This window comes from Caloenas nicobarica, chromosome 6, assembly GCF_036013445.1.
Source record: "Caloenas nicobarica isolate bCalNic1 chromosome 6, bCalNic1.hap1, whole genome shotgun sequence".
Lineage (NCBI taxonomy): Eukaryota > Metazoa > Chordata > Aves > Columbiformes > Columbidae > Caloenas > Caloenas nicobarica.
This window is the reverse complement of record NC_088250.1, coordinates 7,640,077-7,655,052: the sequence shown is the minus strand read 5'-3', so window position 1 is coordinate 7,655,052 and position 14,976 is coordinate 7,640,077. Positions and strand designations below refer to the sequence as shown.

Below are 14,976 nucleotides of genomic sequence, written 5' to 3'. Positions count from 1 at the left end.
CTGCTGTTCCAGCTCCAATGTTCATATGCACACACAGGCTCACATTGACAACCAACATGTAGACAATGGGAAAGAAGCAGCTTTTCAAAGGCATTGCTTTCTCTAACACATGACAACAGTCACATAATTAGTGCTGCTTTTCCCCACCCCCCCCCCCCAAGTCATCATCCAAATCTTTTAAAGTAATATGTGGAGTAAAGCTTGATTGAGTACCTCTGATTTACCACAGCAAGTACAATAGCATCTGGAGCCACCTACTGAGTGTTACTAAACAAAAATATACAAGTCAGGAAGAACAGAGATTTATACAGCTATGTTAGTACCTGTTTGTAGCTGGTGGTTTGGCTTTTGGGGTTTTGTTTGTTTGGGTTTGGTTGGGCTTTTTTGTTTGTTTTTTAAACATCACAGTCTCCCTGATCTTGTTTTAAAAAATATGTAACCTCATTTGTAAATGGATCTATTTGTCTGTATTTGATTCACCTAATGTGTGATCACTGAACAGCTTTTATCAAATATCAGCACTTACCTCATAAGCAATATCCCCATGTTGCAAGTATAGAAATATTATGAAAACTTACACACACAAAAAAGAGCTGCAGAATGTCAGATAATCCAGGAGAAACGTATCAACATTGCACAGTAACAGAGGTTCCTCGGAGAGCACCTTTCACTGAAATTAAGGATTACCAGACAATTTCTAAAATGCCTCACTTTAGTGTCACTTTCTTCCAAGATGATTTTTTATTCAAGTTTCCAGCAGGTAGCTGGCTCGATCTGAGGAAGCCACCTTATTTACGTACTAATTAAAAAAAAAAAATCTGAACACTAGTAGGCTACCTTGCTCTTTACAAATTCTGGCAAAATTTGCCCTATTTATCTACCAAGGTTTGAAAAAGCTATTGGACTGGCCTAGTTCGCAAATCAAGGGATATATATGTGAACATTAATTTTAATAGTAGACCGTTACCTAACATCAAGTAATCCCTAAAGGGACACTCTTTTTAGGTCACTGAGGTATTTTGCCTCTTTCTATTGACAGCCTACATTCAAGTTACAGCCAAACAACAGGATATAAATGCCTGTTTTTCCTCCAAATTGACTAATTTCCTTCAGCTGTCTGCAGTCTCATTTCAGTTCTTGCTTGCAAGTCTCAAATTAGAAAACTTCCTATTCAGTGAAGTGTCTAAATCACCTTGGAATATTAAGTTTAACAGAGTAACATTTTTGGCAAACGCCCATCTGTCAGAAACTTTAATCTAACAGGAAGATATTTTATGTCACCATAACACACAATAACTGACAGAGCTGCAGCTACAGAAGAGATTCTGCCCAGCTACCTCATTCACAGAGAGCAGCCTGTACAACCCTCAAACCAGAAGAATCTGCTATTACTCACCTCTCCTCAAACAGGTCTTTCCTTATTTCAGTGAAGCTATAAGTAATCTCTTTGTGCTCCTGCATTCCATAATCTAACATTAAGATCCACGCCCCCGCCATCAGCCCAGAAATACAAAGGATTTCCAGGTTACATTAAAGTTGATTGGTTTGCCCTGTAAATAAAATACTCAATATACATTTCCTTTACCAGAATCAGAAACCATCAATGTACCTTATTATCTTCATTTTTTTTTCTTACTGCAGTTCCTGCTGCACTGACTGGCACGTCTGCGGAACAGCAATTCAAATGGTACATCATGTCTTTCATTACCTAAAAATCAAGTATCATACATATTCTACACTTACCGTACAGACAATGATAATGATAGAGTTGAAGAAAGAAAAAAAGATAAGCATGGTCTGGAAAAGTATTTTCTAGAGGCTGTTTAAACACCCCAAAGAACCACGAGACTATATATATAAAGACACTGAAGTTTTCCTGTAAAATCACGGCAACTAAAATGGATCAGAGCTTGGATCAGGCACTTACAAGAGAAACAGGAACGTCCAATTGTTTGTTTGTATGCTGACCAGCTTTAAAAAAAAAACCTGTAACGCTCCATTTTAAAAGCTTTAGTCAGATAATTTGGAAAGGATCAGCAAGCGAGCAATTAGTACATGCAGTTCACATCAACTACTACATCAATTCGCATCATAAATCAAACCAGCAACCTTCTAACTGGATTCACTCTATTATGCAGGAAGCAAGATGTTCCAGTAAGCAAAACATCGCCGGAGCAGCAGTCTTTTTGTGAGTCATGTAGGTCTCCTGACTGCAGCTATAAAATACTGCCTTTAAAGGGCATTAAGCGGTTATCGAGGCAGATGTCTGCTGTAAATATCGGTCCATCTAACCTGGCCAGCATTGTTGTTACCCAGATGATTAACACACATCCCTTACTCTCCTCTCAGAGGTTGTGCACCTACGTATTCAGAATATCTTTTGCCTTAAGCGAGTTGTGCCCTTTGGGTCAGCTCCACCCCACTCAAATTTGATTTTTCTAGATAAGTCAATAGCCAGATCCCTCCATCCATAAGCTAATGGATTGTTTTACATCTAGATCCTGTTAAATGCTGCAATCTCATAGCAGTGAAGTATGTTTCAAGCTTAACGTAGGTTAAAATTAGGATCTTATTTTGCATGAGAAAAGTAATGAAATGGGACTAAATAGATTAGTTGCCACAGGGTACAGGAATAGTTTTCCACAGCTTGTTTCTATTCCTTCCTGCTTTCATTTACTCGACTCCAAGGGTTAATCTACAGATTCACGTTCAAATTGCAGAACTGCCATAGAAAAGTGATAAACGACTATAGGAAAGTTCCACATGCACCAAGGGTGAAGAGACAGATTTTCTTCATATTCAGAGCCTGTCAGTAGCATTGTCAATTTTCACAGTTTCGTACAATGCAAAGCAGCTACACGTCACCATCACTATCCTGTGCAGAGGAATCACAAGCTTGCCCAGAGACCCAAAGAAATCTTTCAGTCCCAAGCTCAAACAGCAATCTGAACCAAATCTTCTAGGAACAATGTATTTTGAAGGAAAATTATTAATCTGCTTTATTCACAGTACAAAAAAGAAAATAATCCTACTAAGACTTTAGGATGTATTGAAAACACTAACAGAGCTTTATTATAAAAGCATTTTAAACTCTACTAAACCATTGATTTTATGTTCATGAAAGCAAAGGAACATTATTTTCCTTCTAGTCATTATTTATTAGTTTTGATAGTTAACTTCTGTACCCGTGACAATACAATCTGTATCACCTTATAGCCAGAAACAGAGATAGTGCAATTAATAACAAAATTATTTGTAACTGCCTTATCAGAACTCTTACTATCAATGCCCATATCTATTAATATTTTCCAAGCTATCATTCTAGTTTTAGTGCTAAACAATGAAGTTATCCAAATAAAAGATATATAGCCCATCTTTCTCTCACCTGATACTCGTTTTCTAACATGCCTCCAACAGCAGCTAGAACAGCAGATATGAGGCTGTATGCCAATTTAGTGATCACACACAGCTCCTATTTCTGACTTATGCCTATTTCCTATCAGGCCCTATTTGTCACGTTCTTCCAAGATCATGCCACCTTTGCCTGAACATGTCTGCCAAGTCTACAGGTGATTCTGAGCAGAACAATGACCATAAGAATATACTATGGCAGAAGTATCAGTATTTAAACTTCACATATCATGAAGCACTTAGTCACTAAAGCCTAACATACCTTTACATTAGTTATACAAAAGAAGAGACAATATTCATATCTAAGAATGCAACGTCAGCTCAAGTGATCCTTCATACTACTTCAACATTACTAAAGGATTAGTGACACCTTTCGTATCCCGTGCAGCGAGCTTGACATTTTGAAAGCAATATGAGTAATTCAGCAGGCCAAGATCACAACAAGAAATGCTGTAGGTTCCTACTGCTGCAGTTGCCTTTCTGCATCTCTTCCCGACGCATCTTACAACCATGTGTTCATGAACTTTGCCACCCCGGCCCAGAGGCAGTGCAGTTTTGATGGAAGGTGCCTGCTAACTATTGCAGGCCTCAAGGCTTGCATTCCACCTGCCCCTGACTCCGCAGAGAGGAACGGGCTCTGACAGCACAGAATACAGAAGCACATCGATGATTTTATTCCCATGCTAGATCCTCAGATCACTGGGTTCATTTGTATCAGACTTCATTGGAAAGTACAGGTGATCCTACACTCAAATGCAAATACTTTCATATGTCATTAGTGGGAAATTCCATCTTCTGTCCAGTACCATGCTGCAGTTATCCTAGGAACTACTATTCTGTGTACAAGTTGCCTTTCGATAATGAAACACTTCATAACATAAAAATGCAAACCAAGTGCATTCAGAGAGGCAGCTGAAGTCTAACACCTAATCCGTCTTCCTGCTAAACTTGCTTTCCACGTTGGTACAAATTCATATACCAGTCGTATTCTCATTTAAGGTCCCAAGACATGTGTCTTGGGTTACCGAGCAAATGATGCTGAATGCCTCGCTTTTGGTTCACAACTAGTTAACTCAGATGGGCGAGCAGCTGCAAAGTTAAGTGATATACATTTAAATGCCTGCATGGACACACAGAGTGCCACACTTTGAGCCTATTTCCTCTAGAGAACACAGTTGCTGCGATACCTAAAAGACAGGCTTCCTGGCTGCTCTCCTGAGCATGGGATGTTGAAGCAGTAAGATAATGGCAGTCACACATTCATACTGTCACCGCTTTGTTAAACAGATACCGTGGTGTAAGTCACAATGCTACAAAATCCAGCAACAGTGACTATCTTGCTGTGTCCACCTTCTGGTTATGTTACTGAAAAAGTATAGCTGCAAAACACAGATATAGTGGTATAAACTAATAGAAAATTTACTAACAGGAAGAACTTCGTCTGCAGCTTCACTTAAACAGAAAACATAAGCACTACCAAGTCCAAGTCAAAGTAGATTCTCCTACATGTTTCAAGTTAAATTGTGTCGACTTGATTTGGCCCAGGCTTCAACCCCTTCAAAATGATTTAAAAAAAAAAAAAGACTAAAAGACTAAAAGTTTGTGTCTGAAGCTTCTCATAAACAAATACAAACACAAAGCAATACAGCTAAAGCTACAGATTCAATTCCAGTATTCTTCAGAGTCACTTTGTTTCCCTGTATTTTTCTTAAGTACAGAAGGGGAAATTAACAAACAAAATAGCTGTCTAGTCATTAGGTTTACAGTCATTACCCAACTATGTAAACAAATAAAGCTACTAAACAAGACACTGAAATTACACATATTGTACACATCAACTCTGTATTTTTAGAGCTTGCTTCCTTGAGTGGCTAACTAAAGCTTACTTAAGCAACAGGAAAAACAAAAATGAAAAAACAAGTCATTCACTGCGTTAGAAATGCACTGCCATCTGAACACCCTTTCATCTGTACCATTATAAAGGCTCCAAATAGGATATTAGTCACAATCCTGAAATGGCATTAATGAGGTTGAATGTGCACATACTGATTAAGTAACACATCTGCTTCCATCCACTTTAAAAAAATACATTAAATACTTCCAGAGGGCTTTGGAATTGCCAGCTGCCCACAACAGACTTGCTACCAACCAGGGAATCTGACAACCCTTCTGTTTCCACCTTGGAATTAGAAATTCAAAACAAGCTTTCTAAGAAGTCATAGATCCTTGGTAGCCCAAATATGTCTAAGTGAGATGGCACCGTTACCTTATTCCTAATATTAGTCACAAGATTCATGCAGTATTTATAACCTTATCACAATTACAACTGAAGTACGAATTAACCACAGACAACTTTGGATCAAAAGCTCTGGCCAGAACACTGGGAAGAATTGTAGTTGAACAGTCCATACAGACAGGAGAGAATTGAAGTGTTTCTGATTTTACAAAATCCTTTTATAAGCTTAACCTCATCACTCAAAAAGCTGCTCACTGCCCTGTACCCACAGGCTGAAGAGTTTATAACTGCAGTTGAACTGTATCTTCTCACTGCATTTAAACACAACATTTTCTAGAACAGCAACGAGGTGCAATACTAATGACTTAAAACCCAAAGATGTATGAACAGGAGTCCTGCTAGTAGAGTGCTGAGTATAACATGACAAACATAAGTGAAATGCCCAATAATTAGCACAGTATAATCATAAATTAACTCTTTTGTTTTGACACTTTCTGTTGGACTCTTTCCAGTGTGCCCACGTCTTTCTTGTCCTGGGGAGCCCAGAACTTGATAGAGTTCTCCAGTTGGCCTCACCAGCGCCGAGTAAGAATTTATATTTTTAAATAATAATAATAAAAAGAAATAAAACAAAAAATAAAATGGCACCCAAAACACACTCCACCAATGTCAGGAATGGGGGTAGCGACCCAGGCACCCACACCAAGCTGACCTCCCACACAGGAACAGGCACAACTCATCACACCAGTGTTCTCAGCCTGGGAGCAGGGGGAGCTCCCAGTACCTTCCCCAAATCAAACTGGTCTCAGTCTCCTGCTCCAAGTCAGTGCTCCACTATTTGGGGTCTTTGCCTCCACCCTCTGTTCTTGCAGTGGCCTCTGCAGGGCACCTGCTCGCCCTCACCACAGGGCTTCAGGCACACATCTCTCTCCATACACAGATGACATCCATGAAACCATATTTAAGTTCTGATGGTACAGAATTCCCAGTAGTCTTGCAGCCTCTCACAACTTGTCCACATCTGGCACTGTCTTTGCTCAATTATTTCACGGTACAAGGACAAGTGAGAACACAAATGAGAAGTTTAGCCACAGCTCTACCTCTGTATAGGTGACATGAAGTACAAACAGTGCCGGAAAGCCATCTAGGACAAAAACTAATATTACAGAAGGCAAATCTCTTATTCCCACAGAGGCTAGAGTTATCAAAAACATTTAATACAATACTTTCCCCCTCAGACTAGGGGAACTTTATCCACTGTAGATTATAAGTAATCATTTTAGATTTTTTCCACAAATGATGTAAAGCTATGTGTATGAAGGTCAGAAAGAATACCCTTCACATAAAAACGATTGCAGAAACGGATGTTTGAAATGCACCGTCAGCAGAAAGTCACACAGTTGAGGTGCAACTGAGTTCTCCATCTCATCTCCCAAGATTTTCAGAGCTTATATTACCTTTTCTTCAAAGATTTGTCAAAAATACCAACACTGGCATTTACTTTGCTTATCGGTAAGGACAAAACCAATTCCTGATTGTGATGTAGTAGAGAACAGAGTATTCCTGAGGTCTGGGGAGAAGTTCTTCATCTGCCTAGCACTATTCCCAACCTCCATTATTCTCACAAGTAAGTGGGGCTTTTAATCTCACTTATAACTGTCAGACTATGGTATGTTTATAAGTGCACCCCTTAATATTTGCAATTAATGAAATACGTAATATTCCCACATCGGCTTTCACTGCATGATCCAAGATTAAAACCAGTTTCTTAAGGTGGTAAAGTTATGACAAAGACTATAGATACCTCAAGTGCTGGATAATATACCTTATTAGAAAATAAATCTCATGAAGTCACTTGGCTTGAACGCCTGTGTCATATTTCAGAAACTGCAATTGACATTTTGGCCTGAGCAAAGTACAATGCAAAACAAGCACAGCAACCCATGTTACAGGGTGTTGTTTCCCTTTCCCAAGTGCCCGAGATCTGCCAAATGAATCAAATGTCTCACCTGCTGCATTGCTGAGTGCCCCTTCTTCTCCAGGAGCAAGACTCATTTGCCGATTTAAATAGAAATAAAAACAACGATCTGTATACATAGCAGCATGAACCCTTGTTTCAGCATTATTGCATGCTGCTTTAAACTAATCCCCCAAAGCAAACGGTGGGAGAAGCCCAGCGCACTGCCTCAAAATCCTAAAGCTTCACAACACTTTTGTTCCAATAACATCAGTTGATCCACAGCGCGTCTCCTTCTTTGCCTCAGGAAACGAAGTTATCCTTAGAAGTTAATGGCTCAAGGCTTTCCTCTCAATTTGTAACTTTTATGCACTCAAAAGCATCCCATATCTAATAGTGTAGCTTTTGCTGAGAATAGCAAGGAGTATATAACTTAAAGCCAGGGAGCAGAGTCACTTCAACTTGGAGTAAGACATTCCAGTAACTTAAGACACAACTATCAAACCTAGGTTTTAGCTCACCACGCAAGTAAAGCAAAAACCGTTTGAATTTTCTTGGTTACTCATATGCTGAAGTCTATTACTTTCCACATGAAAATAAATGTCTTCCCATTTTGAAACTACCCACTAAAACTACAATATATGTACTGCATTTCATCAACTTGTCCATACTGAAGCTCTACAGACGGCAATCCAAAGTTACAGCAGGGAAATGCCACCTTTGAGCTAGGTCAAGGCACAACTTGGTACGCAAAGCCACACAATCAGCATAAAAAGGCAGTAAGACACTCGTTCCAAACATATTGTACTGGCTCTTAACAGGCAACAATCATTGCCCAAGTCAATGCTTATTGTGTAGATGCAAGCTCAGAATTTACCTAGATGCACTTGTGCGCTAGATGCAGATAATGGGTTCAGATGCCTACACCTGACCGAGTCACATGAATTAATCCCCTGGAACAAACAAAACACACACCACACACCCAAAACACATTCCAAGCATACCATATTATTGCTCTCTCTCCACAAGTCTGAAACAATATAGCTGTGTTGTGAAACAGTTCCCCAGGTATCATCTCAAAAAAGTCAAAGGAAAATTCATCTCAATACTACAGAATCCTTCTGTCGATAAAACTACAACATCTTATTTACTTTGCAGACCTAGAAAGTACAATGCACGAAAAGTAGTTTTGACTTAAAAGCTGAGATGCCGTAACCAGCCTCCAAACCCACTTTTATACCTTTCAGCTTCCAAGTAAACAGATTTTCATCATATCTTGATATGTTTGCAGAATCGAATGTATCACTTCATATAGTTTGATCCACAGTTCAAAAAGGCACAACAACAACAAAAGCTTGAATAGGATAATTGCTGTTAAGGCTCTAAGATGAAACTGTCTTATGTAATGCTTGGGTTTATTCCAGCTTTGTTAATTTCCATGTAAATATCTGAACTATACCATCATTCTTTTGATTTATTTGAATAACACAACATACACCCAAACTTCCCTTCTCAAGAGCTTGACTTAAATATTTACTTGCATGGAGATCCCCAGATGGTGAATCCCCTAAGTCTGTTTCAACAAAACAGCTTGGTGAAAGCAGTGACTGGTATTCAGATAGTTTTCAGAGCAACTATCATCATTTCCAAGTTGCAGCTCTGACATAACTCTTTGCCAAGCCTTGTACTACAATCAGCTCTTGCTCTGTGTCGTGAGCTATTTGCACACCTCAGGAAGGCTCGTGTTATTAGGAAGCGGCTACTATACAGCAGTGATTCACCCTCATATTATCGCTAAGCTTGCAAGTTAAAGAAAAGTGCCATATTTTCAACTGAAATGATACTCCTTCCATAACAGGAAGCAAAGAAGGTTGATCGCTGATGTGCCAGCCATTTTCCTATTATCAAGTGGGAGAAGCAAGTACATTAAGCAGGAAAAACAGCTTTAGTCTTATATTTCACAAAACAATGTTTTTACACTACATTCAGTTTTCAACTCATCTCAGATTTCAGTAGCAACAGAAGCATTAAAATACTGTTGTTTCCTCAGCTCCAAAACGGAGTATAACTTCTCCTACAAGACAGTCCCACAATAGCATTGCCTCCCAAACCTACTCGATACCAGCATTTAAGGAGTTGCAAAGTTAGAGGGCAACAAGAAAAGAACAGCCACAACAGGTAGTAACACCCAAGTGGAGTCCCACATCAGTTAGTGACAGCTGCGTCTAATGCAAATGCACTTCAAGAGCTGTAGCTCCACCCTAAGTTACTTTATCTCCAGGAAACAGTACTTTTTAAAGTGACTGAAGAAAAAAGATACAGTGAAGTTTATACCTTCTACCATTTTCCCCCCACTCACGCACCTCGTGCATCAGGATCTTTGCACTGCCCTGAACAAGTAATTTCCAAGTGTACAGATCTTATATTTTCTCTAAGATTTAGATTATATCTAGAGTCTCAGGACTGAAGGGAAGCACTTAACGATCATAACTTCAAAATTCAAACTAGCATTCACAATGCACTTAATTTTTTTCCTGAACAGAAAAATTAGCAGAGAAATCACAAGATGCACTGGAACATTAATTCATAACTGAATAATGTCTGGTACAGCATGCATAGGAATTAAAGCAACCACCTGCTCTTAGATTAAAAAAAAAAAAATCAGATTTCCTATTAATTCAGAGAGAGAGGAAATAAAAGAAAAAGCACAGACCACACTGAAAATCTTCAAATTCCTCACAGTGCACACTGAAGCCAGTATCTTAAGCCTTGACATTAAGGTTTTGTTTTACTAATAGAGGATTCGAGATATTCCCCACCCTCTCCAGTTAGGAAAATCTGCTCAAACCCCATGGTGAAGCAGAATCTGTTTTGATAGGCTTGCACTGTGTAAAAGGACAGCAAACTACTTCAGATGCTCAACGCCCGTCGCATTAGAACCTGTTAACAGTAAGTCTATTAGCAGAAGTGTAGACTATTTGCCAAGATGACATTAACACTGTTTAATAGTTTTTAAAATCCCTTCACGAAAGGATTAGAAAATAAATTTTCAGATTGCTTCACTGTCCTTGGTTTTGCATCATTCTTGAAGTTTTACAACAATATAAAGCTGGAGTCAGCCTGGAAAACAGAAACTGGAGCTGACACATTCAGCTATTCCCCACCCTTACACATCTACACTCAGCCCTTAAGACCACCATACCTTGAAACCCCAATTTAAAGATGACTGGAGTCAATTTATGTTTTCTTCTCTCTGTTTCTAAGCACACAACACACTTTATGTAAGAACTGTTTAATACTTAACCATCTACTGGTAGAACCAACCTCATGAACTACAGAACATGCAAAGACAGTTTTTAATCACAGTTAACAGTCTAAATGACGTAATCTAAAACTGTTTGGCTATTTGGTATTAATTTCATGGAAAGAAAACAGAATTAAAGTGTATGCGTTTAAATTGTTGACTTTGCAACTCTGCAATGCAAGAACTTGTAAGGAAAAACTAATGAACTAATATCACACAGAACTGATTTACCCAGTACCACATCTAACAGAATAATAAAAAGAAAGGAATCTGTGTAAAAAATATAGACGTGTCAATTTAGTACCCAATTTAGGAATGCTTATCAGTTGCTCTCTTTGGATTAGATACAACTAATATACTTGAATATAAAGAATTGCTGCTGCTGAAAGGCTAGTTTTAATTCCACATTATTTCAACAGTCATTGGTTCAGCAAGTGTGTTCAGACTCTCCTATAATAGAACTCAAAGTCTAAAAATGAAGGATACCGTATGTTGCCAATAAAAGCCAGTGTTGGGAAGACAGTGCCACTCTATACTGAAGAGAAATTCTGAGAATAAGTAATAGCATCTCCACTGAAACAAGTCTCAAACTGCTTTAGATTCAACTCTTCTCCTCCAGATCTGTCAAACCTTTCTTGAGCAGGAAAGTATTATTTGAGCTGTTCACAGAGCTCATGTTGGTTGGAGCTCCAGTTTAAAGTAGTCTGAAGCAATGAAACTATTTTTTTCTTTAAAGAACAGCTCTCCTTCCACTGGAAGGAATTACTTCAGCAAAAAGTTACTTAATATTTTCTCATGGCTGCCACATGCCAACCACATAATGATTCACAACAGTGAAAAATACACGGTTTTGAGATTTGGGGAGTACCATTATAACACTAAACTCCTTGCAGCAGAATTGGACTGCGACAGCTGCAAAACAAATGACTATTTCTAAGTTCTTCCTACAACCAATATGGCATTACCACATAGGTTTAAAAGCTGCTATCAGTGCGAAACAGATAGATGAAGGAGGTTTATCAAAAATACAACCTGGTGGAGTTGTAAGCTAAAGGAGTTTGTTTTGTTTGGGGTGGGGTTTTTTTGGTTTTTGCAATTTTTAATATTTAAGAATTAGTTGAAGAGGCCTTGGAACAGAAAAGACTTAAAATATGCACTTTTTTTTCTAGATAAATCTTACCCATGAATTGGATCTACTGGCTTCATGACTCAGGGCCCAACGTAAGTTAGGCAGCAAATTGTCTATGAAAATTTTACTCATCAGCTCTGCTTTTGAAACAGATTTGCAGGCTGCTATTTTGGTTTTAACGTCTTTGTGATTGACAACTGAACTGAGCTGCAGTTAGGTAACACAAATCATTAATACATGAAAAGACTAACGTTAAGTCACATGCTGTGAAGATAAAGACACACAATGCTTCACATTCTCCTCCTGCTTCAATACAAACTTGGTTGCATCACTATATCTCAAGCACCCTAACCAAGAAACATACATATACCACACATATGTATTAATTACCACTCGAAAAAAAAAATGTTCTGCTGAAGGTATCATCTATCCCACAGAAATCCAAACACCAGGAGCACTGGGAAAGGAACAGCAGGGCCTGTGCCACATCCTTCCTGCAATATTTATTAATAAGTTTCCATCTTTTCAGTGAAAGAGCAGAGCTAAGGGGAAAGACTCCCAGGAGGGGTGCAGAAACTGACAACCACACACCATAATTTCAGCAAAGTCAAATACAACAGAGAATACGCACAAAACTCGACCGCATACTTAGTCCTCAGCTAAGTCTCTGCATCCAGCTATGTTCTCTAATAAGTGACAGGCACCACCAGCCTCAAAGACTGGCTATGCAAGACACTAAAGAGAGGTTTTTTGCCCGTTCCTCCTTAAAACGTTAACGGCATTAAACATCATGTTTGTCTATTCAAGCTGCATTGCTTAAGAGTCAGGCGAATAACACAGTCTTTCAAGTAACACTCTCAATAGCAGCTTTTCCAGCAGGACTTCTTTTATTACATATAATTTAAGGACAAGATAGGCCAACAACGCAAACTGGCTTTAAGCAGCTCCCTATTTCAGCTGCTGTGCATCATACTTTGCTAATCCGAACCCCTTCCGAGAAACTGACAGACTATGTCTATTTCAAAATCACACAATGCAAAAGCTTCGAAACTTAATATGCAAAATAACTCAAAAATTTCTTTTTAAAACACATGTTCTCAGGCAATTACGTTTGCTCTTTTTAACTTCTGTGCCCGTTAAGAAAAATATCCGCAGAGTTCCCAACACTAACAATTTTTTTCTTATTTTGCACATGCTATGCAGTTCAGGAGTCTCTGCAGTGCTCCTTCGGGGGACAGATGCATACAAACCCAAGCTTCCGAGACTGTTATCTCCATCTTGCCTTCAAACCTGTTCTTACACTGCCGCACAGACAGACCGCCACTCTGTAATCCAGCTGCACGTCTTGTTTACCCGCTTAGCCCCAACCAAATCAGAACCCGTACCTTAAATATCTGCATCAAAAACTGCACGGAGCACTGGAGAAAATCGCATTTTCTCCAGGCACTCTGCGGGCAAAGCGAGCATCATCCTCCCCACCTCAGCTCGGTCCTAACAGGATCGCCGCTCCGCACATCAGCAGCGGGCAAGTTGCAATAACAACTTCTCCCCGCAGCACCGACTGCTCTCAACAAATCCACCCCTGGCTCGGCCGCACATGAAACCCACGCCGAGGGGCCGCCCCGGGCGTTCAGAGCAGAGGAACTGATGGGGAACGGGCTAAGACCCCTGCCCAAAAACCCTCCCGCGGAGGGACGGAGAAAGGGACGGGGGAAGGGACCGCGGGCAGCTGCTCCGGTGAGTCCGGGAGGGCCCCGCACGCAGGGCCGAGGGGTTTGGGGGTAGCTGGGCGCACCCCCCGCCGCCTGCCCCGCTCCCCGCCGGCTCACCTTCGATGGCGATGACATGCTCGCGGATCTGGTTCTGCAGCACCGGCTCCTCCACCCGCTCCAGCAGCTCGTAGATGGAGTAGATGTTGGGGTGCACCGACTCGAAGCGCTGGATCTCGGCCCGGATGGCTGCCGAGTTGGCCAGCTGCTGCTGGTAGTTCATGGCGCGGCCGCTCCCGCCCGCCGCCCGCTCCGGCCCGGCGCCCGCTCCCTTCGCCTCGCTCGCACCGAGCCCCCCGCGCAGGCCGGCGGGCGGCGGCGGGGGGCAGGCGGGGCGCACAGGGGACGAGCCCCGGCCGCTGCCGCCGCCTCACTCACCGGACCCCCCCGCCGCCCGCCCCGGGCCGGGCCGGCTGCAACCCTTCGCCTCGCAGCCCGCAAGGGGCGCCGCCGCCGTTCGCCCGCCCGCTGTCACTTCATCGCGCCGGCGGGGCAGGGCAAGCCGGCCGCCCCCGGCCCCATGGAGGGCGGCACCGCGGCGGCCGCCGCTGAGCTCCCGGCCCCGCCACCGGCCGCGGCCGCCGCCTCGCCTCCGCACAGCGGCCGGTCCCGCCGCCCCCCGGCCGGCCCCTCCTCCGCCGCGCGCCCCCGGCCCCGCTCCCCCCGGCACGAACCGCCCGCCCCGGTACCCCCCCCGCGTCCTTCTGCTCTGCCCGCTCCACGCTCACGCAGGCCGCGCCCCCGCGGCACGTCAGCGCGCTGGCCGCGCGCCGCCCCGCGCGGCACGGAGGGAAATGTAGTCCCGGCGCGGGGGCGCCGCGCTCCCACGCGTGCAGGGGCGGCGGGGGCGGCTGCTCCTCTGAGCGCTAAATGCCGCCGCTGTGCAGATAAAGACACACGATGCTCCGCAGCCTCCTCCCGCTTCAACGCAAACTTGGTCGCAGCACTGTATCTCGAGCGCATCCCTCGCCGATCCCGCGGGGGGAGCCCGGAGCGCAACGCTCTCTGTCCCAATTGCTAACACCTGGAGCGGCCGCAGGGGCGGTGTCCGTGCTCACCGGGCACCGGCCTTCGATGGGCTACAGCTGCGCGTCGTTGTGCGTCCTCGAGCGCGTGAAATACCGTGTTGCCCCAAAAAAAAATCTTTGTGCAGACCCCAGCCAGAAACAC

General features: G+C 42.4%; 1 protein-coding gene across 2 annotated transcripts in view; it reads right to left on the bottom strand.

The window, feature by feature from the left end:
• The window catches only part of AGAP1 (ArfGAP with GTPase domain, ankyrin repeat and PH domain 1), a 370,628-nt gene extending 356,153 nt beyond the window's left edge, over positions 1–14,475 (bottom strand). For both annotated transcript variants that reach the window (XM_065637290.1, XM_065637291.1), the window contains exon 1: positions 13,867–14,475. In XM_065637290.1, the coding sequence (XP_065493362.1) occupies positions 13,867–14,029 (163 nt within the window). In that variant the 5' untranslated portion in view covers positions 14,030–14,475. The remainder of the gene's footprint in view (positions 1–13,866) is intronic.
• Between the last annotated feature and the right edge of the window lie 501 nt (positions 14,476–14,976).